The sequence below is a fragment of the Podarcis erhardii genome (assembly GCF_964252035.2).
Source record: "Podarcis erhardii genome assembly, chromosome: 5".
Taxonomy (NCBI): domain Eukaryota; kingdom Metazoa; phylum Chordata; class Lepidosauria; order Squamata; family Lacertidae; genus Podarcis; species Podarcis erhardii.
In genome coordinates this window covers 36,825,104-36,838,860 of record NC_138509.1, presented here as the reverse complement: position 1 = coordinate 36,838,860, position 13,757 = coordinate 36,825,104, and the positions used below count along the sequence as shown (strand labels likewise).

Genomic DNA, 13,757 nt, shown 5'->3' with positions numbered 1-13,757 from the left:
AAAACCCAGGATGGCATAGGAGAAGAGCTGCTGTTTCAGGGAAGGGTTTCTGGCATAGCCAATGATAAGACTGCCAAATATGGTCCTGATGCTAGCACCAGAGCCAGCTACACCTACGGTGGCAGCACCAGCACCAATAAACTTGGCGGCAGTATCAATGTCCCTGGAAACAGTGCTGGTTTGGAACTCCCGGTGTAACACTGGCAAGAGCTCATTGTGAGCACCTGAGAGATAACAAGGCTCCTTCGTCCTGACCTCAGGCCTGTTCGGCACAGAGGCAGAGATGGGCCTACAGAGCAGCCAGGAACTGTTCTTTATAAGGGCGGGAGCAGAGACAAACTTTGCACAGGTATACATATTCAAGAAGGTTGGGGGTGGCCACACTCAACAACTGCTGCTCAGGGGAGGACCAAGAGAGAAGGGCCCCCTTTCACGCAGGACATTTTATCGTGTTTTTAATATTCTGTTGGGAGCCGCCCAGAGTGGCTGGGGAAACCCAGCCAGATGGGCGTGGTATAAATAATAATAATAATAATAATAATAATAATAATAATAATAATAATTATCGTTATTATTATCTGCACCGGTCAACCTGAATTTACTTTCCATCAGCAAGGGAAAACCTATTTATTTGCAAAAGCTTTTGCCATTGGGTAAGGGGAAATCCTGTTAGAACCGAAGCACACATCACAAAGCAACCTGGTGTGTTATTAAGCACGTAGTATTTTGTTGTTTAGGTTTGTACATTGTCTCAAGTACTTTGGGGCAGAGTGTGATGTATAAAAGCAATAAATGAATGAATATACCTGAAGGGGTACGGACTAACTTCAAAGTTCATATATTCATATATTCCTTGGGGCTCATGGGACAGTTAGCTATTGCTGATTTTCACCAGTTGGTACATCTTGTACAATTTCCTTATAGTTAAAAGCCAACAACTGTACATCCCCAAAACACCACCTTGGGGCAACTTTGTGAGGATGTTGTGGTCCTCCTATCTTTCCAGTTTCCAATGGAAGTCATCACCACTCAAGGTTTAATTTTATTTCCCCCGTCTCCTTTTCGAACCACAGATTGTCACTCATTATTCTGTTTATAAGGAGTGACAGATTTCAGGGGGAGAAAAAATGCAAAGCTGGCGGGTTCTGAGCTCTTGCGCTGATGGCAACTTATCGTGTCATTGAGCCTTTTTAGCACCAGAGACATCATTCTGGCTTCATAATCCCTTCGGAGAATTCCTTCTTCCAACAAATATAGACAAGTGCTGTCATGGTGAGCGGAGGGAGAGGAAAAGAAAAGCCCCTTTCCTCCGAAACTATTTGCCATCCAGGAACAGAAAATGATGAAAAGAATGGCTTCCCATAACCGAAAGGATCAGGTGTTTGCTTATGAGAAAATGATGCTGCGAACTCAGTGTCTGGGTCAATCGTCCCGTCCCCCCAGTGTCTCTTGCTCATGTGAAAGTCACTTGCGAGATACAGTGTGGTATCTGCAGACAGCTGTCCTACTGGGCACTGGACAGACAGAATGGCTAGCATTGCTGAGCTATGTAGTCATTTGCGAATGGAATGAAGCTCTTGCGTTTCACAGTGATTCACATATGCAGCACGGTTACACTGCAAGACTCATCCCCTTTCCCCCTCCCTCCCTCCCTCCCGCCCCTTGACACTAGATCTGGCTAGTTAACATGCCTGGAATGAGAAAGCACCTATCTCGGAGCTGGCGGGGCTGAGGGCGTACTCGGATTCCCAGGTTGGAAGATTATCTCACTCCAAAGAAGTTCTTCCAGCAATATATAAGCTAAACTAGATTGGCGTTATCTCAGTAAAGCTGCCTTGGGTGGAGGAGGCATCCATCCTTAAAGGAGTACCACACACACACACACACACACACACACACACACACACACACACCAAGAGACCACTATCGTTCTTTGATAAGCGGCAGCAACTATGATGATGCTGAGAGTGGAAGAGCTGGTAGGTACAAAACTCACCTTTCATCATAGTAACTGCTGTGTTAAGGTTTGAACTGCGTCCAGTTTAATTGTGCGCTGGGTATTACATTCTTCTGCAAATTGTCTCTTATTAATGTGATGATTTATACCACTGTGAGAAGCTTGGCTGTTCTTTTGGTGGTAGTTTTAACCTGTGCCATGCATGATGACTTGAGCAGATTGTGCTGGGATGTAATTCTGAAGGGAGGCTTTTAAAATTTGATGTAGTACAGTATTTTAATATTTTTTGGGAAGCCACCCAGGGTGGCTGGGGAAGCCCAGCCAGATGGGCGGGGTATAAATAATAAATAATAAATTATTATTATTATTATTATTATTATTATTATTATTTTGTCCAGCTGAGTTTGTGTGGTGGTTAAGAGCAGGAGCTAAGAGCTGAAAATCCACCCAATTCAAATCTCAGCACAGCTGTGGGCTTGCCTGGTGGCTTCAAGCAGGCTGGTATCGCATAGTCCCAAGCCTTTATTGCATTATATCACGAGGTAAATAATGTTGGCCTATCTTACAAAGTTGTTGTAACGATGACTGAAATGACGTGTGAGATGCCTTAACAACACAGGGGAAGCATTAATGAAATACTAAGCATCTTTGCTGAAGAAAATGGTCTAACTTTAGGGTAGTCCCAGAGTGTATAAATCAGATGATGTTCTGTAAATCATTATGCATGCAAGAAAAACGGAGCTGGTTCTACCTTTGGAGATACAATGGACTCTTAAAGAAAAAAACAAAGGAAGGAAGGAATATCTGCTTATTTTTTTGCCATCTTTTGATCCAATGGGACCTTCAAGGTGGTTCAAAACAAACTATAACTATTATCTGTGCTGGGAACAGGGATGGATTGCAGCTCCTAATCTCATAAATTACATGTGATTCAACTCTTGCCAGCTGCGTCCAAATTAACATCTAGGCAAAGAAACTCGTGAGCATGTTTCCAGCTATGTTTGAGCTGTGCCAAGCACGCAAGCTGGATTCAGAAGTAATTGGGAACAATTCCGGGCAGGATAATAAAGAGCCAAAAGGAGTTGAGTGGCTTAATCGGCCTCTTCTCACCTCTGATGTTCATAACTACTATTGATGACAGGAATTAGTAATGAAAGAAGGAAGCACAAGGCAGGATTCTTTTGGACTCGCAGCTTTCTTGAAAAGGTCCAATGAGTGCATTTCCTATCGTTATTGTATCTGCTTCACCCAGGAGTTGCCCAGTCTGTCAAGTAAAAGAGACATTTACTGAGTTCACTACTTTGCTAGAGGGGATGTTTCTCAAGTCGTTCTTGAGGACGCGATAATTCTTGTTGTACTCTCTAGTGAGAGTACCATGAAAATTGATCAAGGCTGCTATCCCAGACACAAATATCTCACAGCAAGTCAGATGAGCGGCTTACTTCTGAGTAGACATGCCTAGGATTGAACTGTTAAGACTTTGATCCCTGGAAGGGCTGGATCAGATTCTCAAATAAAAGCAGATTTGTAACAAATAAATACATCTAAGCAAGAAGTTTGGAAACGCTACATGAAGAATTTCAGAATCAGATGGCATAGAGGTCTGCCAATTAATTGAGGTGGGGGGGAAATGATAAAAAACGGGTTTCAGTAAGCTCTTGGGCTTACTCCTACTGGCTCTCAGAATCCCAGTTACCATCCCCAATCCAGCTAAAGTTAGTCAGGAATAACATACATTAGTCATATGCATCTAACTTGCTTCCTTGATTTCACTGAGATGTAGTCGCAACTATCTTTAGCTTGCTCAAATGCATGCATCGTACTGCCTGATTACTGTACACACAGCACACTTCCAACAGGGAAAGAAAAATACTTGATTTTAAATGTGATGTACAGAATGCCTGAGGCCACAGATTTACTTAGTTGTTTCTAACAAGACAGGAGAAATTTTGTACCTGGATCCATATGCATACTGCTGCATCCATGTATGTCGTTTGTATAGCGTTTGTCCACCATGGAGAACTCCATTTTAAACTTACTCACTTCTCAGCCTATTTGTTTCCAAGGGCCCAGTTACCAGATGGTTACAAGATGTCGGCAGCCCAATAAGTGTCTGGTTAGTTCTGATCAATATGTGAAATTCAGCCCGCCATCATTCACTGCTTCTGGGCCTTCGGCGTCCTTTTAGAGTTGCCGGGTCAACAGTGCTTCAGTGACAGGAGATGGCACAGCTAAGACAATTGTCCTGACTGGGCTTAAGCCTTAGGATCAAGGAAAGCCCTCCAGAGGTTGTGTATGGCAATTTCCATCAGCCCCAACCAGTACAACAAGGGATAACTGTACAATGATAATTCTCCATGAGGTGACTGCATAGTAGGTGATAATGTCCAGAACATCGGAAGGGTACCAGGTTGGCTAGCCCTACTTTAGACTTAGCAACCCAATGCACCCCTGGCCCACAGCACCCAAATCTCCTTTTGCCTGCCCATTTCCTTCATCTGTGGAGTTCACAGACCCTCCTACCCCTAAGCCCAAATATGTGGCTTTACCCCAGTTTTACTTTCCCCTGGATTTCTCCATTCTCCCACCTGCAAGCCTGCAATGCCCATCCCATCCTCAAGTCTTTATTTTTCAGACCACTGTCTTGTTGGGCCACTTGCTTCAGTAACCTTGTCTCTTGACGTCCTCCCTCTCATTCCTGTATTCCTGTCCCAAATGGCAGAGAGCTCATTGTAAGTGCTATAAGCTAAAGATAACCCAAGCTGCCTGCTTCAGCTCCCTTAATTCATTCTTCTCTAGCCTGGTTGCTGGACTCCAGCTGTCACCATCCTTGACCTTTGGCCATGCTGGCTGAGGACGATTAGAGTTGGAGTCCAGCAAGGTCTGGTGGGCACCAGGTTGGGGGTGGCTGACTTTTTTTCTCAGGCCCTTTCCCCAAGCCTCACCTTTTTTTCTTTCTGGTCCACTCCCTACTTTGCACCCTTTCTTCAACCTCCTCCTTGCCTCTGACCTTCATGCTTCTTATCTCCCCTGAATACATCTTTCCCTCCATCAACAAACCTTACAAAGCCGTCTCTGGGTCATGCGAAGGGTGTTAAATTGACAGCTTTCCTTTCCAGATGCTGGGCTATGCACATTTCTACCTGTTCCCTGAGCATTTGGAATCAGATGAACAATGTTCAGTGCCATGATTTCAAATCGTCCATTGCTTTCCGAAAAGGCACCCTGTCTTTGAGCCATCATTTTCACCTCCGTTTCCTCAGTATTTCTTGAGGGCTGCTTGCCCTGTCCTCACGTGTTAGCTCTGCTTCTCAATATGTCAGAAAGCAAGGCGTTGACACTCTTGAACCATTGTTCCTTTGACAGGTGACAGGCAAAAAGGCAGACGGTAGAGAGACAGGAGATTTCCTCCCAGAGGACTTCAAAAATGGAGAGTATGAAGCTGCCGTAAGGTTAGAGAAACAAGAGGACCTGAAGACCCTCACGGACCACTCAGTGGCACGACACAATCTGACCTACAAAGAAGAGAAAGCGCTAGAAGCTGAGGTAAAATTGTGTTTCTTGTGTATCTTTTTGCACTTCTGGAACTCTGAAGTTTCGAATTCCTGTGGTCTGCCCTCTAACTAAGAAGGGAGTTTAGAAAAATATGTCCTGATAGATGTACACTGGAAACCAGTAGAAAGATTCCCAACCCCCAGGGTCTTGTTACATTGCCAATATGTTATTAACTGGGACTCAACATATCCTAATTATAACTAGAAAACCAGGAATGAGAGGAAATTAGAAGGGATAGGCCACAACTCCCTAGAGAATACACCTGTTTTACATTTAAAAAACCCACGCTCTACATATTCAGTGTATTCAGCTAAGAGTGTCACAAACTACAGGATTGGGGAAATGGTGTCTCTGAAAATCTGGAAAATGGCTACCAGTTATGGCTGAAAGCCATGGATTAGAGACAAACCAAGACATTTTGGTATTTGAAGCAAAAACTAATCCCAAGTCTCCAGGCAGATATCTCTCCTCTTCACTGGAGATGCTGGGGTTAGGGATGGACAAATCTGTTAATTTCATTTTCTCATTTCCCTACCTGCATCAATTTGTGATTTATATTTTTTAAAAAAATCTTCTCATAAAAAATTATCACTTTAATGTAACTGTCTACTATACATATACTTCCATGCAGTTTTGCCTGCTATACATATCCTCCCCCCAACAGAATGCATTTTATATGTTATTTTCAGGAAAATATGCAAATTTTGTCTTAATATATGAATTACAAAAGAACTGCAGCGAAAATTCAGAGAAGTACAATTTTGTGAAGATAGCTTGTGTTTTGGTTTGCACAGTTTGCATTAAAATGTGAGTCAAATTTCTCACCCATCTCTGCTGAGACAATTCACACTGAGGCTTTCTGCATGCAAATAATGTGTTATCCCACCCCTCACATGCCAAGGATATATTGGGACATCTGGGTGTTCCTCCTTAAAAACATTTTTGCCTTCCGTTTATAAGATAAGGTCATCTGCAATTATTTGGTTCAGTGCCAACATAATTATGCCCATCATTTCAAGAATGGAAACATTATTAAAAATCTTCCTCAACGAGAACAAAATTTTAAGGTGGCCAATAAAAATAAGATTCCACCAGCCCTCCCTCAAAGATATATGAAAATAGGAAAGACATTACTGGAATTTAAATCCACAGACTTTTCCTTTGAAGTAACAGATTATTGTGAGCTGGTGATTTAGCATCTTACAGCTTCCCTGGCGATGGATTATTCAAATGAAGAATTACAGAACAGTGTTAAGTTTAAGGGGATCCAAATTCTACATGGGTTTTAAAGGGTTTTGAATCAACCACCCCTTCCTCAGCCCAACACACTTTTTGCAATGAAGGTTCAACTGGAAACTTGATCAACAATCACTCCAAAAAGGAGATACAGTGAATCTGCCAGAGCAACAATCATTCTACATTTGGGGGATAAATTATGTCACTCATTAGCACCTTGTTCTGTGAAAAGCAAGTTGGATTGTTACTTTGCATTAAAGATGTAGCCTGCGCTTTAAATATAGGCTGACACATATTTATAACTAGAATAAATTCTAAGGAACATGTGACCCTGTGTTGTGTCTGGATGGTTCCTTAATCACTTATCTGTCTTACATTTAAATAACTAGTAGCATTTTTTCAGCAGAATTTCAAGTGTTATCTTTAAATTTGAATTGGTGTATTGACATTAGTGTAGTATTAGTAGCTGAAGTAATGCATTTTCTGATTATTTTAACTGTTGAAGGGGATTCCAAGGGACCCTGGAGATTGTATGTTGAAGCTAATGTTATTGTTCCTCATATTGCTCTAATTTCTCAGCAGTCACTCACAGTGGCTACTTCCAGTGCCTTTTTTTCCTAGAGACGTGCCAGAACTCACCATGAACAGTTCCCTTGTTCTCTTAGAATGGCAATAGCGCCCACCTGAGAGGGGCTGGAACTGAGTTCCATTGAGTTCTGGCTGGAAAAAAAGCCCTGGCATCTGGTAGGCCAATGTGATAACAGGATGCTGGAGTAGATAAAACAGTGGTCTGGTCCAGGAGGGATCTTCTTATGTTCTTATTTGCTTTTGTTGTTGTTGTTGTTCAGATCAAGAAAAAGAAATTAGAGGCGAGACCAAAACTCGAGAGCTTGGAAGATCTTGAAAAAATCATTCAGCTGAAGAAAAGGAAAAAATTCAAGAAGGTTAAAGTGCCCGTTGTAAAGGAGCCTGAGCAAGAAGTTATAGTAAGTTCAGGGGCAAAATAGTCTTCTCTGCTGTCTTTATGGGGTTCCCCCAGACGGAACTGAACTAACTCTTATTTCTGCTCTCCATCAGACTGAACCCGTGGATGTTCCAACATTTTTAAAGGCTGCCTTGGAGAACAAGATGCCAATAATTGAAAAATACCTGGCAGACAAAGGAGATCCAAACGTTTGTGATGAGGTATGATTTGTTCATCAATTTCTGTCCCAAATCTCCTATAAGGCGCACATCTTTGATCTTAGTTTCAACAGTCATGGCTTTCCCAAAGAATCCTGGGAGTTGTAGTTTGATGAGGGTAGAGAAGGTTCTCTCTTTAAAGAGCCTGATCTCTCCCCAACCACTGCTGTTTCCAGATCTCCATAGGTAGAATGAATGCCTCTCAAACCAGTTTTTAAGAGGTTTTTATGTCCTCCTTAAAAATTATATCTTAAGGTTAAATTTAAAAACCACCACCACTCTGTCAGTGTTACCTTTTGAAGCAGATACACTTTTCACGGTTAAAGTAATCTGAACTCCCAAGACAGGAGAGCATTGTTTCTTTAAATGGGCATTCAAGCAATATCAAAAATCTGTTTCCTTGTGCTTGTCGTGTTTTGTCTTCATGAATTTATGCTGTTTAAATTGCACAGCTAAGAAACCCTACTGTTACTGAAGGGTGGCTTATAAACTGACAAAACTAAACAAGTTAAGTACATAAATGCCATACGGGACTGTTGTTAACAAAAGACTGAAATTATGATTTATCTGGCATTGTATACATATCTGTACATGACACCATACATGGTAATGAAAGAGAAGGCCTTGCCTTCAGGAGCTTAATTGAAACGAGGGGGAGGGAAGTTTAGCGAGGCACGAGAAGGAAATGTAAAACCTTACATGTGCATGTCTTGTTTTGGTAAGGGTGAGACGGGCGGGGTTAATTTATGTGTAAAGTGTTTTGAATATTCAACATGCTAAGGGTTGTATGATTTATTTCAAAGCCTTGCAGGTTAAAATTGACCACACTATGACTATTCCTTTTGACAGTACAAGCGCACAGCCTTGCACAGAGCATGTTCAGAAGGGCACCTGGCAGTTGTGGAGAAGTTAGTAGAAGCAGGAGCCCACCTTGAATTCCAGGATATGGTAAGTGCTCATTGGACACATGCAGAGTTCCTTGGGGTGGTTCACACAGACACACGTTCGCTACTCATCCACTGTAACCATCAATAAGCCATGCCTAGCCTGTTGCAGATGGAACCAGTACAGTGGTACCTCGGGTTAGACGCTTCAGGTTACAGACTCCACTAACCCAGAAATAGTACCTTGGGTTAAGAACTTTGCTTCAGGATGAGAACAGAAATCACACAGCGGCAGCGGGAGGCCCCATTAGCTAAAGTGGTACCTCAGGTTAAGAACAGTTTCAGGTTAAGAACGGACCTCCAGAATGAATTAAGTTCTTAACCCGAGGTACCACTGTATTACCTCCTCCTATCTCAAACACAAGGCTTTTCTTTTCAATAAAGTTTTTTATTTTCCAAAGTAATAAAACTTTTATCAACAATAACCGGGCACAAGTCTAGTGGCCAAGACTCATCAGGACATGAGTAATTAGGTGCTGAAAACTCACATCATATGTGAGCCAGTCGACAAATATTTATTATTATTTTCCTCTGGCGTAGCTTGAATCCACTGCTATTCATTGGACCTGCCGTGGGGGCAATGTGGAAATCCTGAAGTACTTGCTGAACAAAGGAATAAACAGGAATGCTAGAGATAAGGTAAGCTATTATTATTTCCGTTTGAAAAACTGAGGTGGGAAAAGTTAAAAGTGGATTTGCGAGCTGTTTGTACAAGAGGCCCTTTTAGATCCGAGCTTGTTGTTTCTCACTTTAGAATGCCTTGCTCTGCTTCTGTTGATTATGCCTCTCCCTGCCCTTCCTTTTCTACCAGTTGCTCAGCAGTCCTCTACACGTGGCCGTAAGGACAGGTCAGTACGAATGTGGGGAGCACCTCATCGCCTGTGAAGCAGATCTCAATGCCAAAGACAGGGTAAGTCAGGGTCAGCAAACATTTTCAGCAGGGGGCCGGTGCACTGTCCCTCAGACCTTGTGTGGGGCTGGACTATATTTTTTTTTTGGGGGGGGGGTGAACGAATTCCTATGCCCCACAAATAACCCAGAGATACATTTTAAATAAAAGCACACATTCTACTCATGTAAAAACACATTGATTCCCGGAACATCCGCGGGCCGGATTCAGAAGGCGATTGGGCCGGATCTGGCCCCTGGGCCTTAGTTTGCCTACCCATGAGGTAAGTGCATTGTGAGCCAGGCTGTAAATTCCACCATCCCTGACTATTAAGTTATGCAAGCTGGGGCTAAAGGGATCTGGCAGCCCCAGCAACACCTGGGTGGTGGTGTTCCAAGGTTATCCTTTCAGCTGAAGGTCCATTTCCATGGGGCTTGCTTTTTCCGTATGACATTTTTATTAGGGCAAGCCTTATCAAACAACATCCCCATGCAGTCGAAGGGAAAGTGGATGTACAAGCCTTTCCCCCCACAAGGCTACATGCACAGGATATATAAGCAGCAAGAGTCACAATGCTGCTCAGAGGGATGTCAATGAGTATGACGTGTCCACCTCCGAGGCCCTTCTGGCAGTTCCCTCACTGTGAGAAGTGAACTTACAGGGAACCAGGCAGAGGGCCTTCTCAGTAGTGGCGCCCGCTCTGTGGAACGCCCTCCAATCAATCAGATGCCAAACAGATAAACAACTACCTGACCTTTAAAAGACATCTGAAGGCAGCCCTATTTAGGGAAGTTTTCGACGCTTAATGTTATTTTATGTTTCTAGATATGTTGGAAGCTACCCAGAGTGGCTGGGGCAACACAATCAGATGGGTGGGGTACAAATAATACAATTATTATAGGTAAAGGGACCCCTGACCATTAGGTCCAGCCGTGACCGACTCTGTGGTTGCAGTGCTCATCTCGCTTTATTGGCCGAGGGAGCTGGAGTAAAGCTTCCGGGTCATGTGGCCGGCATGACTAAGCCACTTCTGGCAAACCAGAGCAGTGCATGGAAACGCCATTTACCTTCCTGCCAGAGCGGTACCCATTTATCTACTTGCACTTTGACGTGCTTTCAAACTGCTAGGTTGGCAGGAGCAGGGACCAAGCAACGGGAGATCACCCTGTTGCAGGGATTCGAACCGCCGACCTTCTGATCAGCAAGTCCTAGGCTCTGTGGTTTAACCCACAGCGCCACCCGCGTCCCATACAATTATTATAATATAGCACAAATCACTTCTATAGCATGCTGGTCTGTTTTCAAGGAACGTGCATTGCAGGAATTCGGTGCCTGTAGCCCTATAGTCTCCCAAATCCACCAACCCCAGCGAGCATAAGCAAGAGCGAGGGATGATGGAGGTGCAATGACACCTGCAGTTTACGGGCTCCCCATTGCTCAGTTAGTGTCTTTAGTGTGGTAAAATAGCAGGTGATTGTGATCTCTTGGAGGAAACTTCAGGGAGAGAATAGCAATAGTACTTAACATTCCTTTGAACCACCCATTTCAACTCAGCTTCACAACAGCACACTTAAACAATAATCATTATCACTATTGGGTGCAAGATGATGGTGTAATTTATTGAGTACTTTCACTATTACGCCAGTAGAGCCCCAAAGCTCATTATATTCATTTTTGTCTCCTCTGTTCTAGGAAGGAGATAGTCCTATGCACGATGCAGTGAGACTGAATCGTTATAAAATGATTCGACTCCTGATCATGTATGGTGCCAACCTAAACATGAAGAATGCGGTAAGTATTCTCTAACTCTTTGCTGTTTTCCTAAGTAAGCCTTGTTGAGTTTATAAAGAAAATCAGGGCACTAGCTACTAAAATAAAAACACCAAGACGACCGCAGTAGGATTGGATTGCATCTAACTTTTGCTGGTTTCCACGTTCATAGATTTTGCTGTCCACATTCACTTTCTAGTCTTGAACATTTGTGCTAGCAAATTGACTGGTTGTGAGGAATAGGTGCTATTGGGCAAGTAAGATGCACTTGTTGAATGGAATTAGTGTCTGTGGGGGATGCACATTCATTGCCCATGCAACACCCTCAAAGTTGACATGCACCCAGAAAGACATTTTTGATGCATTTGTCACTTCAAAGAGGCATAAGCAGTCATTATTAAGAGAGCTTCTCACTACTACATCTGCAGAAAGTTAAGTCACAGAAACAGAGGAGAGCAATGATGACATTTCAAGGGGGTAAAAATTAATGCCGTTTCCCTAACTTTCCTCCATAGGAGGGGAAAACTCCAATGGATCTTGTTCTGCAGTGGCAAAATGGCACCAAAGAAATATTCAACAGCCTGAAGGAGAACTCTTACAAGAGCTCCCCTATAGACACATTCTGAAGACTCAAAGCGTCAATGGACTGGACAGTTTCCTTGCAAAAAGCAAGATATCACCAATGTGAAGAGCAGAAGCATTATAAATGCCGCCACCTTCACAGAATACAAGCATTTTGTCCTGCTGCCTTTGCTAAAGCCACACGGAACCAAAAGAGGGTCCTGAAATACTTCAAAGGCAGTTTCGAGTGTTGAGATGCCACTGATTTCAAGCTGGTTTATTTATTTCTATTCCATCATTTCTCCCATAGTGTTTCTTTTCCGATATTTTCAATAAGTTATGTTGGTACTACTGTTCTATAGAAAAAGACCATCTTACTAATGTGGTAATCTGAACCAGTCAGGAGCATTAAGCCCCTTTAAAAACCACACACAAGCCAACAGGCTTTCAGAGCCTATTAGCAGTGTTTCCCATTAAAGCCTCTTTCAATAGGCAGTATTTGTTATTGTCACCCGTTTTCTGCTGAATTGCTATTGTCAGAGCAAGCTGTTAAAAAAGCAAAGATCAGAGGGTTGGAGAATAGTAGTGAGAAAGGGGAAAGCAAAGTGGAATAAAAAAACTTCTGCAGAAGTTTTTAATTCAGGCTATCTGAACTACACAAGAGGCAGCCAACATGGCACTGTCCTGGTGTTGTGGGATTAAACCTCCCTACCAACCCCATCGACTGGCCATGCTGGCTGGGGCTGGTGGGAATTGGGAGTCTAGGAACCTCTAGAGGCCGCCATATTGGCTACCTCTAAATTGCAGTGTTCAAGACAGGAAGTTGGGCAGACGAAGAGGAGGAATCCAAAGATGAAGAGGAAAAGTTGCTGTTACTGTCGAAGCTCGATATTGTAACAAATGGTAGTGTATATTTGTATGGCTCTTTATGTACATTTTGTATTAAACCCTATTTAAATGTTTTAAAAGAAGCAACAGAACCGCTCACTTTAATCTACCGGAATGTATTATTTCTTTATCTGAAAATGTTATGAGGGATAGAAGATGCTGGAGGTAAGAGTCATGGGGGAAAGGAAGTACACCTTCTTTGAATTCTGTGGTTTTACATATCAGGGCATAACAACAACAATCTGTTCCTTAGCAGCTCTTAAAATTAGGTAAATACAATCTCAGATGAACAACAACACATGACATATTACACCATGATTTATTCAACAAAAATAAAGTCAAAATGTCCTCATGTAAAACTACAGAATTCAAAGAGGGTGTACTTTCCTTCTCCCATGTGTTTGTGTGTACACACAACACACGTTTCAACCAAGATGAAAAACTGGATACCATCTTCTTTGCTAGTAGGAGCCCTGAAAGTCATTAACTCTGAGGCCGGGGAAGAATTTTCAAAGGTCACATTTTTCAATGATTTGAAGGGAACTAAGACAGCCCTGTCCCAAACCATTCCCACTGTCTAGCTCAGGTCCGGATTCTATAGAAACTTACCACCAGACCACTTTATAACTGATAAAGCTCAAGTAGCATCTTAGTTGAATTAAAGGAGGAAAAGTCAATGGCAAGAGGACACACACACACACACACTTTGCAAAGTAAACATTTCTGAATGATTTTTAGTTTACTCAGAGATCAAAGCCAAGCTCAATCAGTTCTG

General features: G+C 42.7%; 1 protein-coding gene across 1 annotated transcript; it reads left to right on the top strand.

Moving 5' to 3' along the window:
- Nucleotides 1-1,818: 1,818 nt before the first annotated feature.
- ANKRD1 (ankyrin repeat domain 1) lies at nt 1,819-13,065 on the top strand. The gene is made up of 9 exons (XM_081861972.1): nt 1,819-1,979; nt 5,324-5,503; nt 7,597-7,734; nt 7,826-7,933; nt 8,780-8,878; nt 9,415-9,513; nt 9,686-9,784; nt 11,456-11,554; nt 12,049-13,065. Exons 1-9 carry the CDS (start codon nt 1,953-1,955, stop codon nt 12,157-12,159), a joined length of 960 nt encoding a protein of 319 aa, XP_081718098.1. The 5' UTR covers nt 1,819-1,952; the 3' UTR covers nt 12,160-13,065.
- Nucleotides 13,066-13,757: the final 692 nt, after the last annotated feature.